General features: G+C 47.0%; 1 protein-coding gene across 1 annotated transcript; it reads left to right on the forward strand.

Annotated features, from left to right (window-relative positions):
* Positions 1 to 2,295: 2,295 nt before the first annotated feature.
* Positions 2,296 to 9,705, forward strand: LOC142250821 (inositol polyphosphate 5-phosphatase OCRL-like). Its single transcript, XM_075323058.1, has 5 exons — positions 2,296 to 2,433; positions 2,729 to 2,813; positions 4,943 to 5,070; positions 5,149 to 5,260; positions 5,554 to 9,705. Exons 1-5 carry the CDS (start codon positions 2,329 to 2,331, stop codon positions 5,676 to 5,678), a joined length of 555 nt encoding a protein of 184 aa, XP_075179173.1. The 5' UTR covers positions 2,296 to 2,328; the 3' UTR covers positions 5,679 to 9,705.
* Positions 9,706 to 12,330: the final 2,625 nt, after the last annotated feature.

The raw sequence follows: 12,330 nt of genomic DNA on the forward strand, positions 1-12,330 counted from the left end.
GCGGGAGATATACATGTATACCACACATGTCATACGTGTATACATATATATGTATATAGAGGAAAATATCCTTCTATATAATATCGGGGGCCGGCGCTCACCCGATTGATGGGTGTAATCGGGATCCTCATCTCGCGGTTGTTACTTTGTATCTTCTCTTTGCTGTGATGTGAGGATCCGGGTCCATCCTTCTCTTATTCACTGCACACGTGCTCGTTATTGTTTTTATTTTTGATTCCGTAATTTGGGTAAGATTGGGTTAAAAATAAGTAAAAATTGAAAAGTAATGGGAAGAATATAGACGGCTAAAAATGCAAAAATTCCATAACAAAAAAGAAGTCCACTCCTGCAGCAGCCGCTGTATATTCTTTACTGATAGTGTGTGTGTGTGTGTATATCTAATATCTATAAATTATATTATATTATATCACACACACACTATATTTTGTGTCTGTGAATACAGAGATCCGCCTCCTTCCGGCCTCTTGTTTTGGTTTCTTGATCCTTCGTGGAAATGTGTAGATTTAGTGAGATTTTGTGGATTTAGTGCTGATGATGCACGGAGCTATCAGACCGCGCCTGTCGCACTGGTAAATGTGCCTTTAGGAGGGGCCGGTCGGAGTTTTTGCACGTCCACTCCACGTGTTCACTGTGGAGGCCGAGGTGCAGAAAAATCAGAATGAATCGAATATTCAGACATTATCTGCAGTGGCCACCATTCCTCCGCTCGTCCACTGTGCCATGAGTCTGCACAGAGTTTGCTCCCTCCCCGGCCCCGGCGGCGTTTGCTCCCTCCCCGGCCCCGGCGGCGTTTGCTCCCTCCCCGGCCCCGGCGGCGTTTGCTCCCTCCCCGGCCCCGGCGGCGTTTGCTCCCTCCCCGGCCCCGGCGGCATTTGCTCCCTCCCCGGCCCCGGCGGCATTTGCTCCCTCCCCGGCCCCGGCGGCATTTGCTCCCTCCCCGGCCCCGGCGGCGTTTGCTCCCTCCCCGGCCCCGGCGGCGTTTGCTCCCTCCCCGGCGGCGTTTGCTCCCTCCCCGGCCCCGGCGGCGTTTGCTCCCTCCCCGGCCCCGGCGGCGTTTGCTCCCTCCCCGGCCCCGGCGGCGTTTGCTCCCTCCCCGGCCCCGGCGGCGTTTGCTCCCCGGCCCCGGCGGCGTTTGCTCCCCGGCCCCGGCGGCGTCTGCTCCCTCCCCGGCCCCGGCGGCGTCTGCTCCCTCCCCGGCCCCGGCGGCGTCTGCTCCCTCCCCGGCCCCGGCGGCGTCTGCTCCCTCCCCGGCCCCGGCGGCGTCTGCTCCCTCCCCGGCCCCGGCGGCGTCTGCTCCCTCCCCGGCCCCGGCGGCATTTGCTCCCTCCCTGGCCCCGGCGGCGTTTGCTCCCTCCCCGGCCCCGGCGGCGTTTGCTCCCTCCCCGGCCCCGGCGGCGTTTGCTCCCTCCCCGGCGGCGTTTGCTCCCTCCCCGGCGGCGTTTGCTCCCTCCCCGGCGGCGTTTGCTCCCTCCCCGGCCCCGGCGGCGTTTGCTCCCTCCCCGGCCCCGGCGGCGTTTGCTCCCTCCCCGGCCCCGGCGGCGTTTGCTCCCTCCCCGGCCCCGGCGGCGTTTGCTCCCTCCCCGGCCCCGGCGGCGTTTGCTCCCTCCCCGGCCCCGGCGGCGTTTGCTCCCTCCCCGGCCCCGGCGGCGTTTGCTCCCTCCCCGGCCCCGGCGGCGTTTGCTCCCTCCCCGGCCCCGGCGGCGTTTGCTCCCTCCCCGGCCCCGGCGGCGTTTGCTCCCTCCCCGGCCCCGGCGGCGTTTGCTCCCTCCCCGGCCCCGGCGGCGTTTGCTCCCTCCCCGGCCCCGGCGGCGTTTGCTCCCTCCCCGGCCCCGGCGGCGTTTGCTCCCTCCCCGGCCCCGGCGGCGTTTGCTCCCTCCCCTGCGGCGTTTGCTCCCTCCCCGGCGGCGTTTGCTCCCTCCCCGGCGGCGTTTGCTCCCTCCCCGGCGGCGTTTGCTCGCTCCACGGCCCCGGCGGCGTTTGCTCCCTCCCCTGCGGCGTTTGCTCCCTCCCCTGCGGCGTTTGCTCCCTCCCCTGCGGCGTTTGCTCCCTCCCCGGCGGCGTTTGCTCCCTCCCCGGCGGCGTTTGCTCGCTCCACGGCCCCGGCGGCGTTGGCCCAATGGAGGCTGACACTCGCCTGCAGCGTGACCTCGAGGACGGTCTCTGCCGGTCTGTGCTTCTCTTTTGCTGGGATTCGGGGGTTGATGGTTTTCACTGTGTAAATCTGGTTCTCCACCGCCGCCCCCGTACTCCTGTATACTGTGCTGTATACTCATCCTGGGCGTCTGTCTTCCCCAGGAGAAAGCTGTAATGCAGATGTCGGAGGAGGTGGACGGGACCGCCGAGAGGCCCCTGAAGATCCCGAAGGAGATGTGGCTCCTGGTGGACCACCTGTACAGGAACGCCTGCCGCCAGGTTAGTGCTGGGATTAGATGGCGCCGGATCGGACGAGTCACAGGACGGACCCCTGTACGGCTCAGTGGGGGGCAAAGTACCGGCTGGAAAATGACTTGTAATACCGGCTTCTGACCACATTCAGCAGGACCAGAGGTCGTCACATGACATTAGCCCCACCCCTCTGTCATCACGTGACAGTTACTGACTTATAGGAGACAGGAGAGAAGCTGTAAGAGGCGGGGCTTACCCCCAGCCTCCTGATTGGTTACTTTAAGGGCTGTTTTTGTTCTCAACCGCTTTTATCCTATTACAGGAAGATTTATTCCAGACTCCGGGAAAACAGGAGGAGCTGCAGCAGATCATCGACTGTCTGGACACTAGCATCCCCGACAACATCCGTATCCTTCTGAGCACAGTGCGGAGCGCCACCGATTGTGTCATTGTAACCCAACATCTGCTCCATCTGCACATAGTCATGGGCAAAAGTGTTGGCACCCTGAAATTATTCCAGAAAATGAAGCATTTCCCCCAGAAAATTATTGCAGTTACAGACGTTTTGTTATCCACATGATTATATGCTTTGTGTTTATTGGAACAACAGAAAAAAAACAGAAAAGAAGGTAAATTGGACATAATTTCACACAACCTCAAAATGGGCCGGACACAATTGTATTTGGTTCCTCGCCCTTTACCCTCTGGAATAACTCCCTTCCATCAGTCGCCTCCTGTCCCCGTCCACAGCTTCTTCCTCCTCCTCTTCTCCCAATTTTCAGATCTCTCCCCAGGTGTGAATGGGGTTTAGATCCGGACTCATTGCGGCCTCTTCAGAACTCTCCAGCGCTTTGTTTCCATCCATTTCTGGGGCTTCTTGAAGTGTTTGGGGTCATTGTCCTGCTGGAGACCCCTGACCTAGGACTATACCCGGCTTTCTAACACTAGGCTCTACATTACCACCCAGAATCCTCTGGTATCTTCAGATTTCATGTCTTGCACACAGTCAAGACCCACAGTGCCAGAGGCAGCAAAACAACCCAAGACATCTCTGATCTCCACCATGTGTGACTGTAGGTGCTGTGATCTTTACTTTGTAGGCCTCCTTCTGTTTTCAGTAAACAGTAGAATGATGAGCTTTACCATAAATCTCTATCTAAGTCTCATCTGTCCACAAGACGATTTTGGTTCCTCACGTACATTTTGGCTTCTTTCTGTCTCCGTGTCAGCAGTGGGGTCCTCCTGGGTCTCCTCCATAGCGTTTCATGTCAATCAGATGGTGGATGACAGTTCGTGCTGACACTGATGCACCTTGACCTGCAGGATAGCTTGAATTCCTCTGGACCTTGATTGGGGGTTATCCACTCTCCGGATCTATCCTGCGTTACAACCTTTACAAAAATCAATTTTTCTGTTGATCACGTTCAGGGAGATTATCTACAGTGCCATGTACTTCTTCATTATGTTCTGTACAGTGGACAAAGAAACATCAAGAGCTCTGGAGATGGATTTGTAACCTTGAGATTGTTGATATTTTTCAATAGTTTTGGTTCTAAGACAGTTCTCTTCTCCTCTTTCTGTTCTCCATGCTTAGTGTGGCGCATGCAGACACACAGTGCAAAGATGGAGTCAACTTCTCCCCTTTTTTATCTGGTTTCAGGTGTGATTTTCATATTGCCCGCACCTGTTACTTGCCACAGGGGAGTCTGGACAAGCACCACGATTGATACAAAACTGTTTACCCCAAATGATATCCGGACCAATTTTGTTTTTTTTTTTGTGTGTGAAATTATTTCTAATTCTCCATTTTTCACCCCAGTTTTTTGTGTTGTTCCAATACACAGAGGAAATAACCGTATGTATAACAAAACATAGGGAATTGGAATAATTTTCTGGAATAATTTCAAGGGTGCCAACACTATTGGCCGTGACTGTATATACACCAGATATATACACTACAGTTCAAACGTTTCGGCTCACTTAGATATTTACTTGTTTTTTTTTAAAGAAAAGCACATTTTCTTTTTTTCAATGAAGTGAACATTCACCCATATTTTTTATTGTCTAGTTCGATATTATATTGAGAAACAATGTTTTTCTCAAATACCTTGTGTTGGCAATACTGCCTGTGAGAGGCGCTATTGCAGACGGCTGTTCCCTGCTCCGGTGACGTCACCGTCAAGTGCTGCACACGTCACATCCCTGCGGCCGGCTGCAGTCTTCCTGACTCACTGAGCTGTGGGCGGTGTGTCACCGCTGTCACAGCCCACCTGCTCCCCCCTCCCTCCTGCCTCACAGCACACTGCGTCGCGTCTCTTGCTTGCAGCGTTCTGCTGTGAGGGAGCAGGGAGGGGGAGCAGATGGGCTGTGACATCTCTGGTCAGTAAAAGCCATATTGGTGATCACTACGGGGTATATCACATGCACGCATTCATTCTTCCTGGGACTTTGTTCCCGTCGTCCCCCACAATCCGCGGGGCATTACCCGGATTGGTATCTGATGTGCTGTTATACACCGCCTTATCCGCGCTCCCAGCCGGCAGCAATCATTCTGTAGCAGAGGCACTGCTCATCTTCCTGGAGGCTTTGCCGGAGCCGGTGATCTGCTACGAGCTCTACCAGCGATGCATCGACTGTTCGCACGACACGCGGCTGTGCCGTCAGGTGCGCTATCCTGATATAGATTAATGACAGCGGCCGCAGTGAATGGCTTCCTAACGCCGCTCCCCTCCCCCTCCGCAGGTGATCTCCCAGCTACCGCGCTGTCACCGAAACGTATTCCGATACTTGATGTCATTTCTGCGAGAGCTGCTGAAGTTCACCGGCGACAACAACCTGAACGCCAGCCTGATCGGTGAGTCCAGACCCCCGGCCGGCGGGCACTGCTGCGGGAGGTTACAATGTATCAGTGATTTCTGCTGCGCCATGTTTAGTGTACAGTGATACATTGTAACAAATCCTCAGCCTTGTGCGGTAACTTCTCTAGTCACTGACAGCAAGCAGCGACGTGGGGACAGACTGTATATTGTATACACAGGGTTTGTGAACTTTTTGAAAGCATTTTTTAAAAATGTTTGTGACTTTCTGTTTCATTAACCCAAAATGTACTTTTTTTTCTCCCCCTCCCCTCCCCCCGCCCCCACGCAGCTACTGTTTTTACTACTCTGCTCCTCCGGCCTCCGCCAAACCTCGTGGGAAAGCAGACGGCGAGCGAGCGTCAGCGGGGCAGCACTTTTATCCTGGGGTTCCTGCTGGCAGGTGACGAGGAATGAGCCATTATTATTCTTCTTCCATCCGGACTTCTGATAATATACGGCACAAGACGGTGACGAGCTGCGACTCCGTACGGGGAGGTGACGCTGCAGAGACAGGAAAGCCTCGCGCCGCCGCCGGAGTGTACAAGATGTGGCAGGGCGGCCGCCTCTTACGGCGTTACATGGACATGTTATGTGTCGTCACTGGTGCCATCGTCCGTGTCCTTTGTGTGTCCACTGTCCCTTATTTAAGTGCCCTTGCTCCATTTGAAGTGACGTCCGCTCCCGTTTCACCCCATGTATAACGCCCGCTCATACGGCGAGTCTGCGCCGCGGTAATCTCTGATTATAGTAAATCACAAAAATAGCCCCCAAAAATTCCCATTGTCAATATGTCTGTTCCTGAGAAGCCGGGATGACCAATGACTGCGCATGAGACCCCCGGCGCCCCTGAATGTCCGCGCGATGGCGGGTCCTTATCTCCATCAATGGCAGCCAGATTCGGGCGGGGGATTTGGGGGAGTCTCTGCGTTTCCCAGGAACTGACATAACTGAGAAACTGCACAAATACCCAGATCACAGACTTGTTTCCTGGGGAGTTTTTGGGGGGGTTTTTGCATTTTTTTCCCTCCATACGAGCTCACACGTCCAGATAAAACACTACCATGTTCCTCTGAGCCCCAGACACGGATTTCACACCGCAATGTGGGTTATAAAAAAAAAAAAAAAGTCGCAGACGTAAAAAAAAAAAAATCTCTGGTAAAAAACATTTGCGGCACAAAGTACAGACCATTATTGAGCAGAACCATTTCAGCGATGATGGATAACGCGCCATTACTGGTACCTGAGCCGCCATGGTCCGGCCGAGCACACATGGTACTACTGGTGAATTTCCACTTTTACCGGAATGTTCCGCTATAACACTACATAACACGGAGGTGAAGACACCGCGAGATTTACTGCTTTTATGTTTAAATATTGTAACCTTTCTACTAAATTACCTTTTCCCGTCTTCAGAGGAGGAGACCGGACAGACGTCTCTGACTCCGCACCGGCGTCACCGCCAAATTCCCAAAATGATGGCGTCTGTCGTGTCGCGGTTTACTTCTCTCTGGAATTATGTTGCTCTAGTCACATCCAAAGCTGCGTTCACATACAGCCTTTTATTTCTGGGCTCTCATCCTCTTTCCACCCTTGCGGTTTCATTGGAGCCTTTTCTTCTTCTGTGTAGTGTAGTGCGGTATATTTGTGAAGTGCACAGGTCGGTATTTGGGGGGATTCGGTCTCGCTGCCTTGACCAGGGCCTACAGCGTTACCGTGTCCACAATGCAATGCAGCAACGCCCGCCCTGTGCTAAATCTGAGCGAGCGGAGATGACGCCGCCCGTCCCTGCAGCTTTAGGTGTGACTAGAGCATCATTCACACTGGGCACACAGCACAGTATTTCGGAAGGTACTGCCCATTATATGCCGCTTCTATCCAGATCATCTCCTACCCAGAAGCCGCTTCAGGATATCATTTCGTATTTCTTTGGCGATTCACCAGATTTGTATTTTTTTTTTGTCTTTAAATCTTTTAAAAACTTTTATTTTCATTTTTATTTATTTTTCTAGGTTTAAGAATTAAATACGGTGGAAATTCAGTCACTTGTTTTGTTTATTTTATAATGAGCAGAAGATTGTAACATTTCAGAGGAGGCAGGACACGGTCAACGGCCAAAGCAATGAACTTTCATCTCTTCTTGGCCCTTTTTGTACCTGAGCTGCTGCAGCTCCTCTTCTTTTTTCTGATCGACTCTTCCGTTTTCGCCCTCCCGCCTTTCCTGCAGCCCCTGATTCTGATTAGGCTCTATGTGGTCATCTGGAGCGCGGGTTGTGTTCCTGGTGTCTTTGATGTCGTCACGCTCCACTCTACTACATGGGGACCTAGTCATCCGCAGGGGGGGCTCCCTGGAAGTCTGAAGGGAGGAGGAGGAAGAGCAGTCCATCAAGAGGACTGTGAGAGGAGGGAGGAGGACAGGTATGGGGTGAGGAGAGCAGAGTAGGAATTTATGTACTTCCTTTTAACCCCTTAAATGATATCTTACCCCCTGGATTGAATGAATCTGTCCAAATCTGAGATTGCTGTACTATATAAAATTTACATTTAATAATTAGACCCCCACTTATGACAATTATGACAACCCCCAGCCCGCGCCGCTTTCTCCACTCGTTGATACCTGCAGCCTTGGATGAGTTGAAATGAGCGACTAAGAGCTTTTGGGGGTGCATCTATGGCCAGTGACTCCGCTCAATCTCTGAGTAAGCCTGCAGTAGTGGGGACACATTTGTCCTATCCTATTTACTGGTGGACACCCATTACTACTCAGCCACAGATTGTGTCTCAACCCAAATAAAGGATTTAGGCATTTTAAAAAAAAAAAAGGTTGAGACAGTCAGCTGGTATGCCAGAACAGTTCATTGTTCTATTATTAAAGCCGTAAAAATTACCAAAAATTGTACAATGCACAAACTATGAACTGATAACCTAGAATGGCCACAGTTATTCTGGAATTGCTCCACAACCGGAGTTTTACAATGGTTTATGACTCTAAAGAACAGTTTTTGGAAATATCCTTACCATGCCTTTATGTAAGCCCCATGGCGGTACCACACAGATTAACTATGATGTCTTAATAAACAGATAACTTTAAGGCTGAGATCACACCTGATTCTGGAATTGCTCCACAACTGGAGTTTTACAATGGTTTATGACTCTAAAGAACAGTTATTTTTTAAATCTCCTTACAATGCCTTTATGTAAACCCCATGGCGGTACCACACAGATTTTGCATGTCAGTTTCTTAGCTTCTCCTTTGAGTGAGCAAGACAAATTATAGGAACTTGAGGGACGTGGTTTGTGTAATCTCAACCATTTATAAAGTCATTTCTGGAATTTATTTGCAGTTTTGGCTCCCACCATATGCAATGAAGAAAAGCTTTACTTGTGAAGCAAAATAAACAACTTTACAGGAACTTTTTGATTAACTTCATAAATACTTTGCTTACATTTTCCTGCATTGATCTGAGTTATGTTTTCTTCTCGCTCAAACATCGGTGTGATCACACAGAGCTCAGCTCTTCGGTTACATGTCGGACATGAGCTGGAGCTCCACTGCCGACTGTTTCCAAAGGCAGATGGCAGCAAGTTAAAATAACAGAAGTCAAAACTGTGCCAAAAGTTAATTTTTTATATACTTTTATTTTTTTTTTTTTCTCGTAGGAGACATTAGACGGTGGCCTAAAAATTTTATTTTATTTTATTGTGAAAAACTTTGACTTTAAACAACCAAAGAATTTATGTTCATGCTTATTTTTATTTTCAACTTTTTTTTTACTAAAAAGAAAACTGCAACTGTTTGTTAGTAGCTGAAATAATTCCTTCCTAGAGTTGGGTTTTTGTAGGATATTTGGAAGAACGAAGGTAAAAACCTACGGCCATAAAGTTGTATTTTGCACCAGCTCAATACGAGCGCTTTCCTGCAGCCACATTGTGGCTGTAAATCCAGACATGACCACAGATGGAATAACCGGGGCGTGTTGTGCCGCCACGATGCTGTTAGGTCAGGTCATGCCAGGATTGGGGCGTGCAGAAATGCCCCCATACTACGCTGGCGGGAAACCAGCCCAGCGCACAACTTAATAGCGAATCACCCCTTTACAGCAGAGCTGGTTTTAATATCACTTGATACATCCCGTCCCTGACTATCTAATGCCCTCGTAGTCCCTGCTCTAATCCCTGTACAGTGACTGGCTGTCCCCATTAGAAACAATGTGGCTTCCCGGTCATCTGCTCCCCCCATAGAACAAGCCACTTTCTGCATCTGATGACGTCGGCTTCTGTGCGCGATGCCCTGTCCGGCGTTCTGTCTCTATACGTGAACCTGCTCTGTACAACTCGTGACCCCGTAATGTAACGTCTATTGTCACAGATATTTTTATATGTAATTTATTTGGTACAAAACGTAAAATAAACTGTGCAACAAATAAACAATGATGTCTCTAAAGGACGACTGGTCTATTTGTGACGTCTCTCCATAAGGAGCAGTATTATCGTAGTTATATTCTTGTATATAGGGGGCAGTATTATAGTAGTTATATTCTTGCACATAGGGGGCAGTATTATAGTAGTTATATTCCTGTACATAGGGACAGTATTATAGCAGTTATATTCTTGTACATAGGGACAGTATTATAGTAGTTATATTCCTGTACATAGGGGCAGTATTATAGTAGTTATATTCTTGTACATAGGGGCAGTATTATAGTAGTTATATTCTTGTACATAGGAGCAGTATTATAGTAGTTGTATTCTTGTACATAGGGGCAGTATTATAGTAGTTGTATTCTTGTACATAGGGGGCAGTATTATAGTAGTTATATTCTTGTATATAGGGGCAGGATTATAGTAGTTGTATTCTTGTACATAGGAGCAGTATTATAGTAGTTATATTCTTGTACATAGGGGCAGCATTATAGTAGTTGTATTCTTGTACATAGGAGCAGTCTTATAGTAGTTATATTCTTGTACATAGGAGCAGTCTTAAAGTAGTTATATTCTTGTACATAGTGGCAGTATTATAGTAGTTATATTCTTGTACATAGGAGGCAGTATTATAGTAGTTATATTCCTGTACATAGGGACAATATTATAGTAGTTATATTCTTGTACATAGGGGGGAGTATTATAGTAGTTATATTCTTGTACATAGGGGCAGTAGTATAGTAGTTATATTCTTGTATATAGGGGCAGTATTATAGCAGTTATATTCTTGTACATAGGGACAGTATTATAGTAGTTATATTCCTGTACATAGGGGCAGTATTACAGTAGTTGTATTCTTGTACATAGGGGCAGTATTATAGTAGTTGTATTCTTGTACATAGGGGCAGTATTATAGTAGTTATATTCTTGTACATAGGGGCAGTATTATAGTAGTTATATTCTTGTACATAGGATGCAGTATTATAGTAGTTATATTCCTGTACATAGGGACAATATTATAGTAGTTATATTCTTGTACATAGAGGCAGTATTATAGTAGTTATATTCTTGTACATAGGGGCAGTATTATAGTAGTTATATTCTTGTACATAGGGGGGAGTATTATAGTAGTTATATTCTTGTACATAGGGGCAGTAGTATAGTAGTTATATTCTTGTACATAGGGACAGTATTATAGTAGTTATATTCCTGTACATAGGGGCAGTATTACAGTAGTTGTATTCTTGTACATAGGGGCAGTATTATAGTAGTTGTATTCTTGTACATAGGGGCAGTATTATAGTAGTTATATTCTTGTACATAGGGTCAGTATTATAGTAGTTATATTCTTGTACATAGGGGCAGTATTATAGTAGTTATATTCTTGTACATAGGAGCAGTATTATAGTAGTTATATTCTTGTACATAGGGGCAGTATTATAGTAGTTATATTCTTGTACATAGGGGCAGTATTATAGTAGTTATATTCTTGTACATAGGGGCAGTATTATAGTAGTTGTATTCTTGTACATAGGAGCAGTATTATAGTAGTTATATTCTTGTATATAGGGGCAGGATTATAGTAGTTATATTCCTGTACATAGGGGCAGTATTATAGTAGTTGTATTCTTGTACATAGGGGGCAGTATTATAGTAGTTATATTCCTGTATATAGGGGCAGGATTATAGTAGTTGTATTCTTGTACATAGGGGGCAGTATTATAGTAGTTATATTCTTGTATATAGGAGCAGTATTATAGTAGTTATATTCTTGTACATAGGGGCAGCATTATAGTAGTTGTATTCTTGTACATAGGGGCAGTATTATAGTAGTTGTATTCTTGTACATAGGAGCAGTATTATAGTAGTTATATTCTTGTATATAGGGGCAGGATTATAGTAGTTATATTCCTGTACATAGGGGCAGTATTATAGTAGTTGTATTCTTGTACATAGGGGGCAGTCTTATAGTAGCTGTATTCTTGTACATAGGAGCAGTCTTAAAGTAGTTATATTCTTGTACATAAGGGGCAGTATTATAGTAGTTATATTCTTGTACATAAGGGGCAGTATTATAGTAGTTATATTCTTGTACATAAGGGGCAGTATTATAGTAGTTATATACTTTTACATAAGGGGCAGTATTATAGTAGTTATATTCTTGTATATAGGGGGCAGTATTATAGTAGTTATATTCTTGTATATAGGGAGCAGTATTATAGTAGTTATATTCTTGTATATAGGGGGCAGTATTATAGTAGTTATATTCTTGTATATAGGGGCAGTATTATAGTAGTTATATTCTTGTATATAGGGAGCAGTATTATAGTAGTTATATTCTTGTATATAGGGGGCAGTATTATAGTAGTTATATTCTTGTATATAGGGGCAGTATTATAGTAGTTATATTCTTGTACATAGGGAGCAGTATTATAGTAGTTATATTCCTGTATATAGGGGGCAGTATTATAGTAGTTATATTCTTGTACATAGGGGGCAGTATTATAGTAGTTATATTCTTGTATATAGGGAGCAGTATTATAGTAGTTATATTCTTGTATATAGGGGGCAGTATTATAGTAGTTATATTCTTGTCTCTTCATCTGTTCTATTCCCTATTAATGCCGCTGTTGGCTGCCTTTGGTGT

The sequence above is a fragment of the Anomaloglossus baeobatrachus genome, chromosome 9 (genome assembly GCF_048569485.1).
Source record: "Anomaloglossus baeobatrachus isolate aAnoBae1 chromosome 9, aAnoBae1.hap1, whole genome shotgun sequence".
In the NCBI taxonomy this organism is placed as follows: domain Eukaryota; kingdom Metazoa; phylum Chordata; class Amphibia; order Anura; family Aromobatidae; genus Anomaloglossus; species Anomaloglossus baeobatrachus.

Coding starts and splice junctions, on each gene's coding strand:
- LOC142250821 (XM_075323058.1), top strand. CDS start 2,329: ATGCAGATGTCGGAGGAGGTGGACGGGACCGCCGAGAGGCCCCTGAAG. Junction 2,814..4,942: donor TAGCATCCCCGACAACATCC/GTATCCTTCTGA, acceptor CCGCGCTCCCAG/CCGGCAGCAATCATTCTGTA. Junction 5,071..5,148: donor ACACGCGGCTGTGCCGTCAG/GTGCGCTATCCT, acceptor CCCCCTCCGCAG/GTGATCTCCCAGCTACCGCG.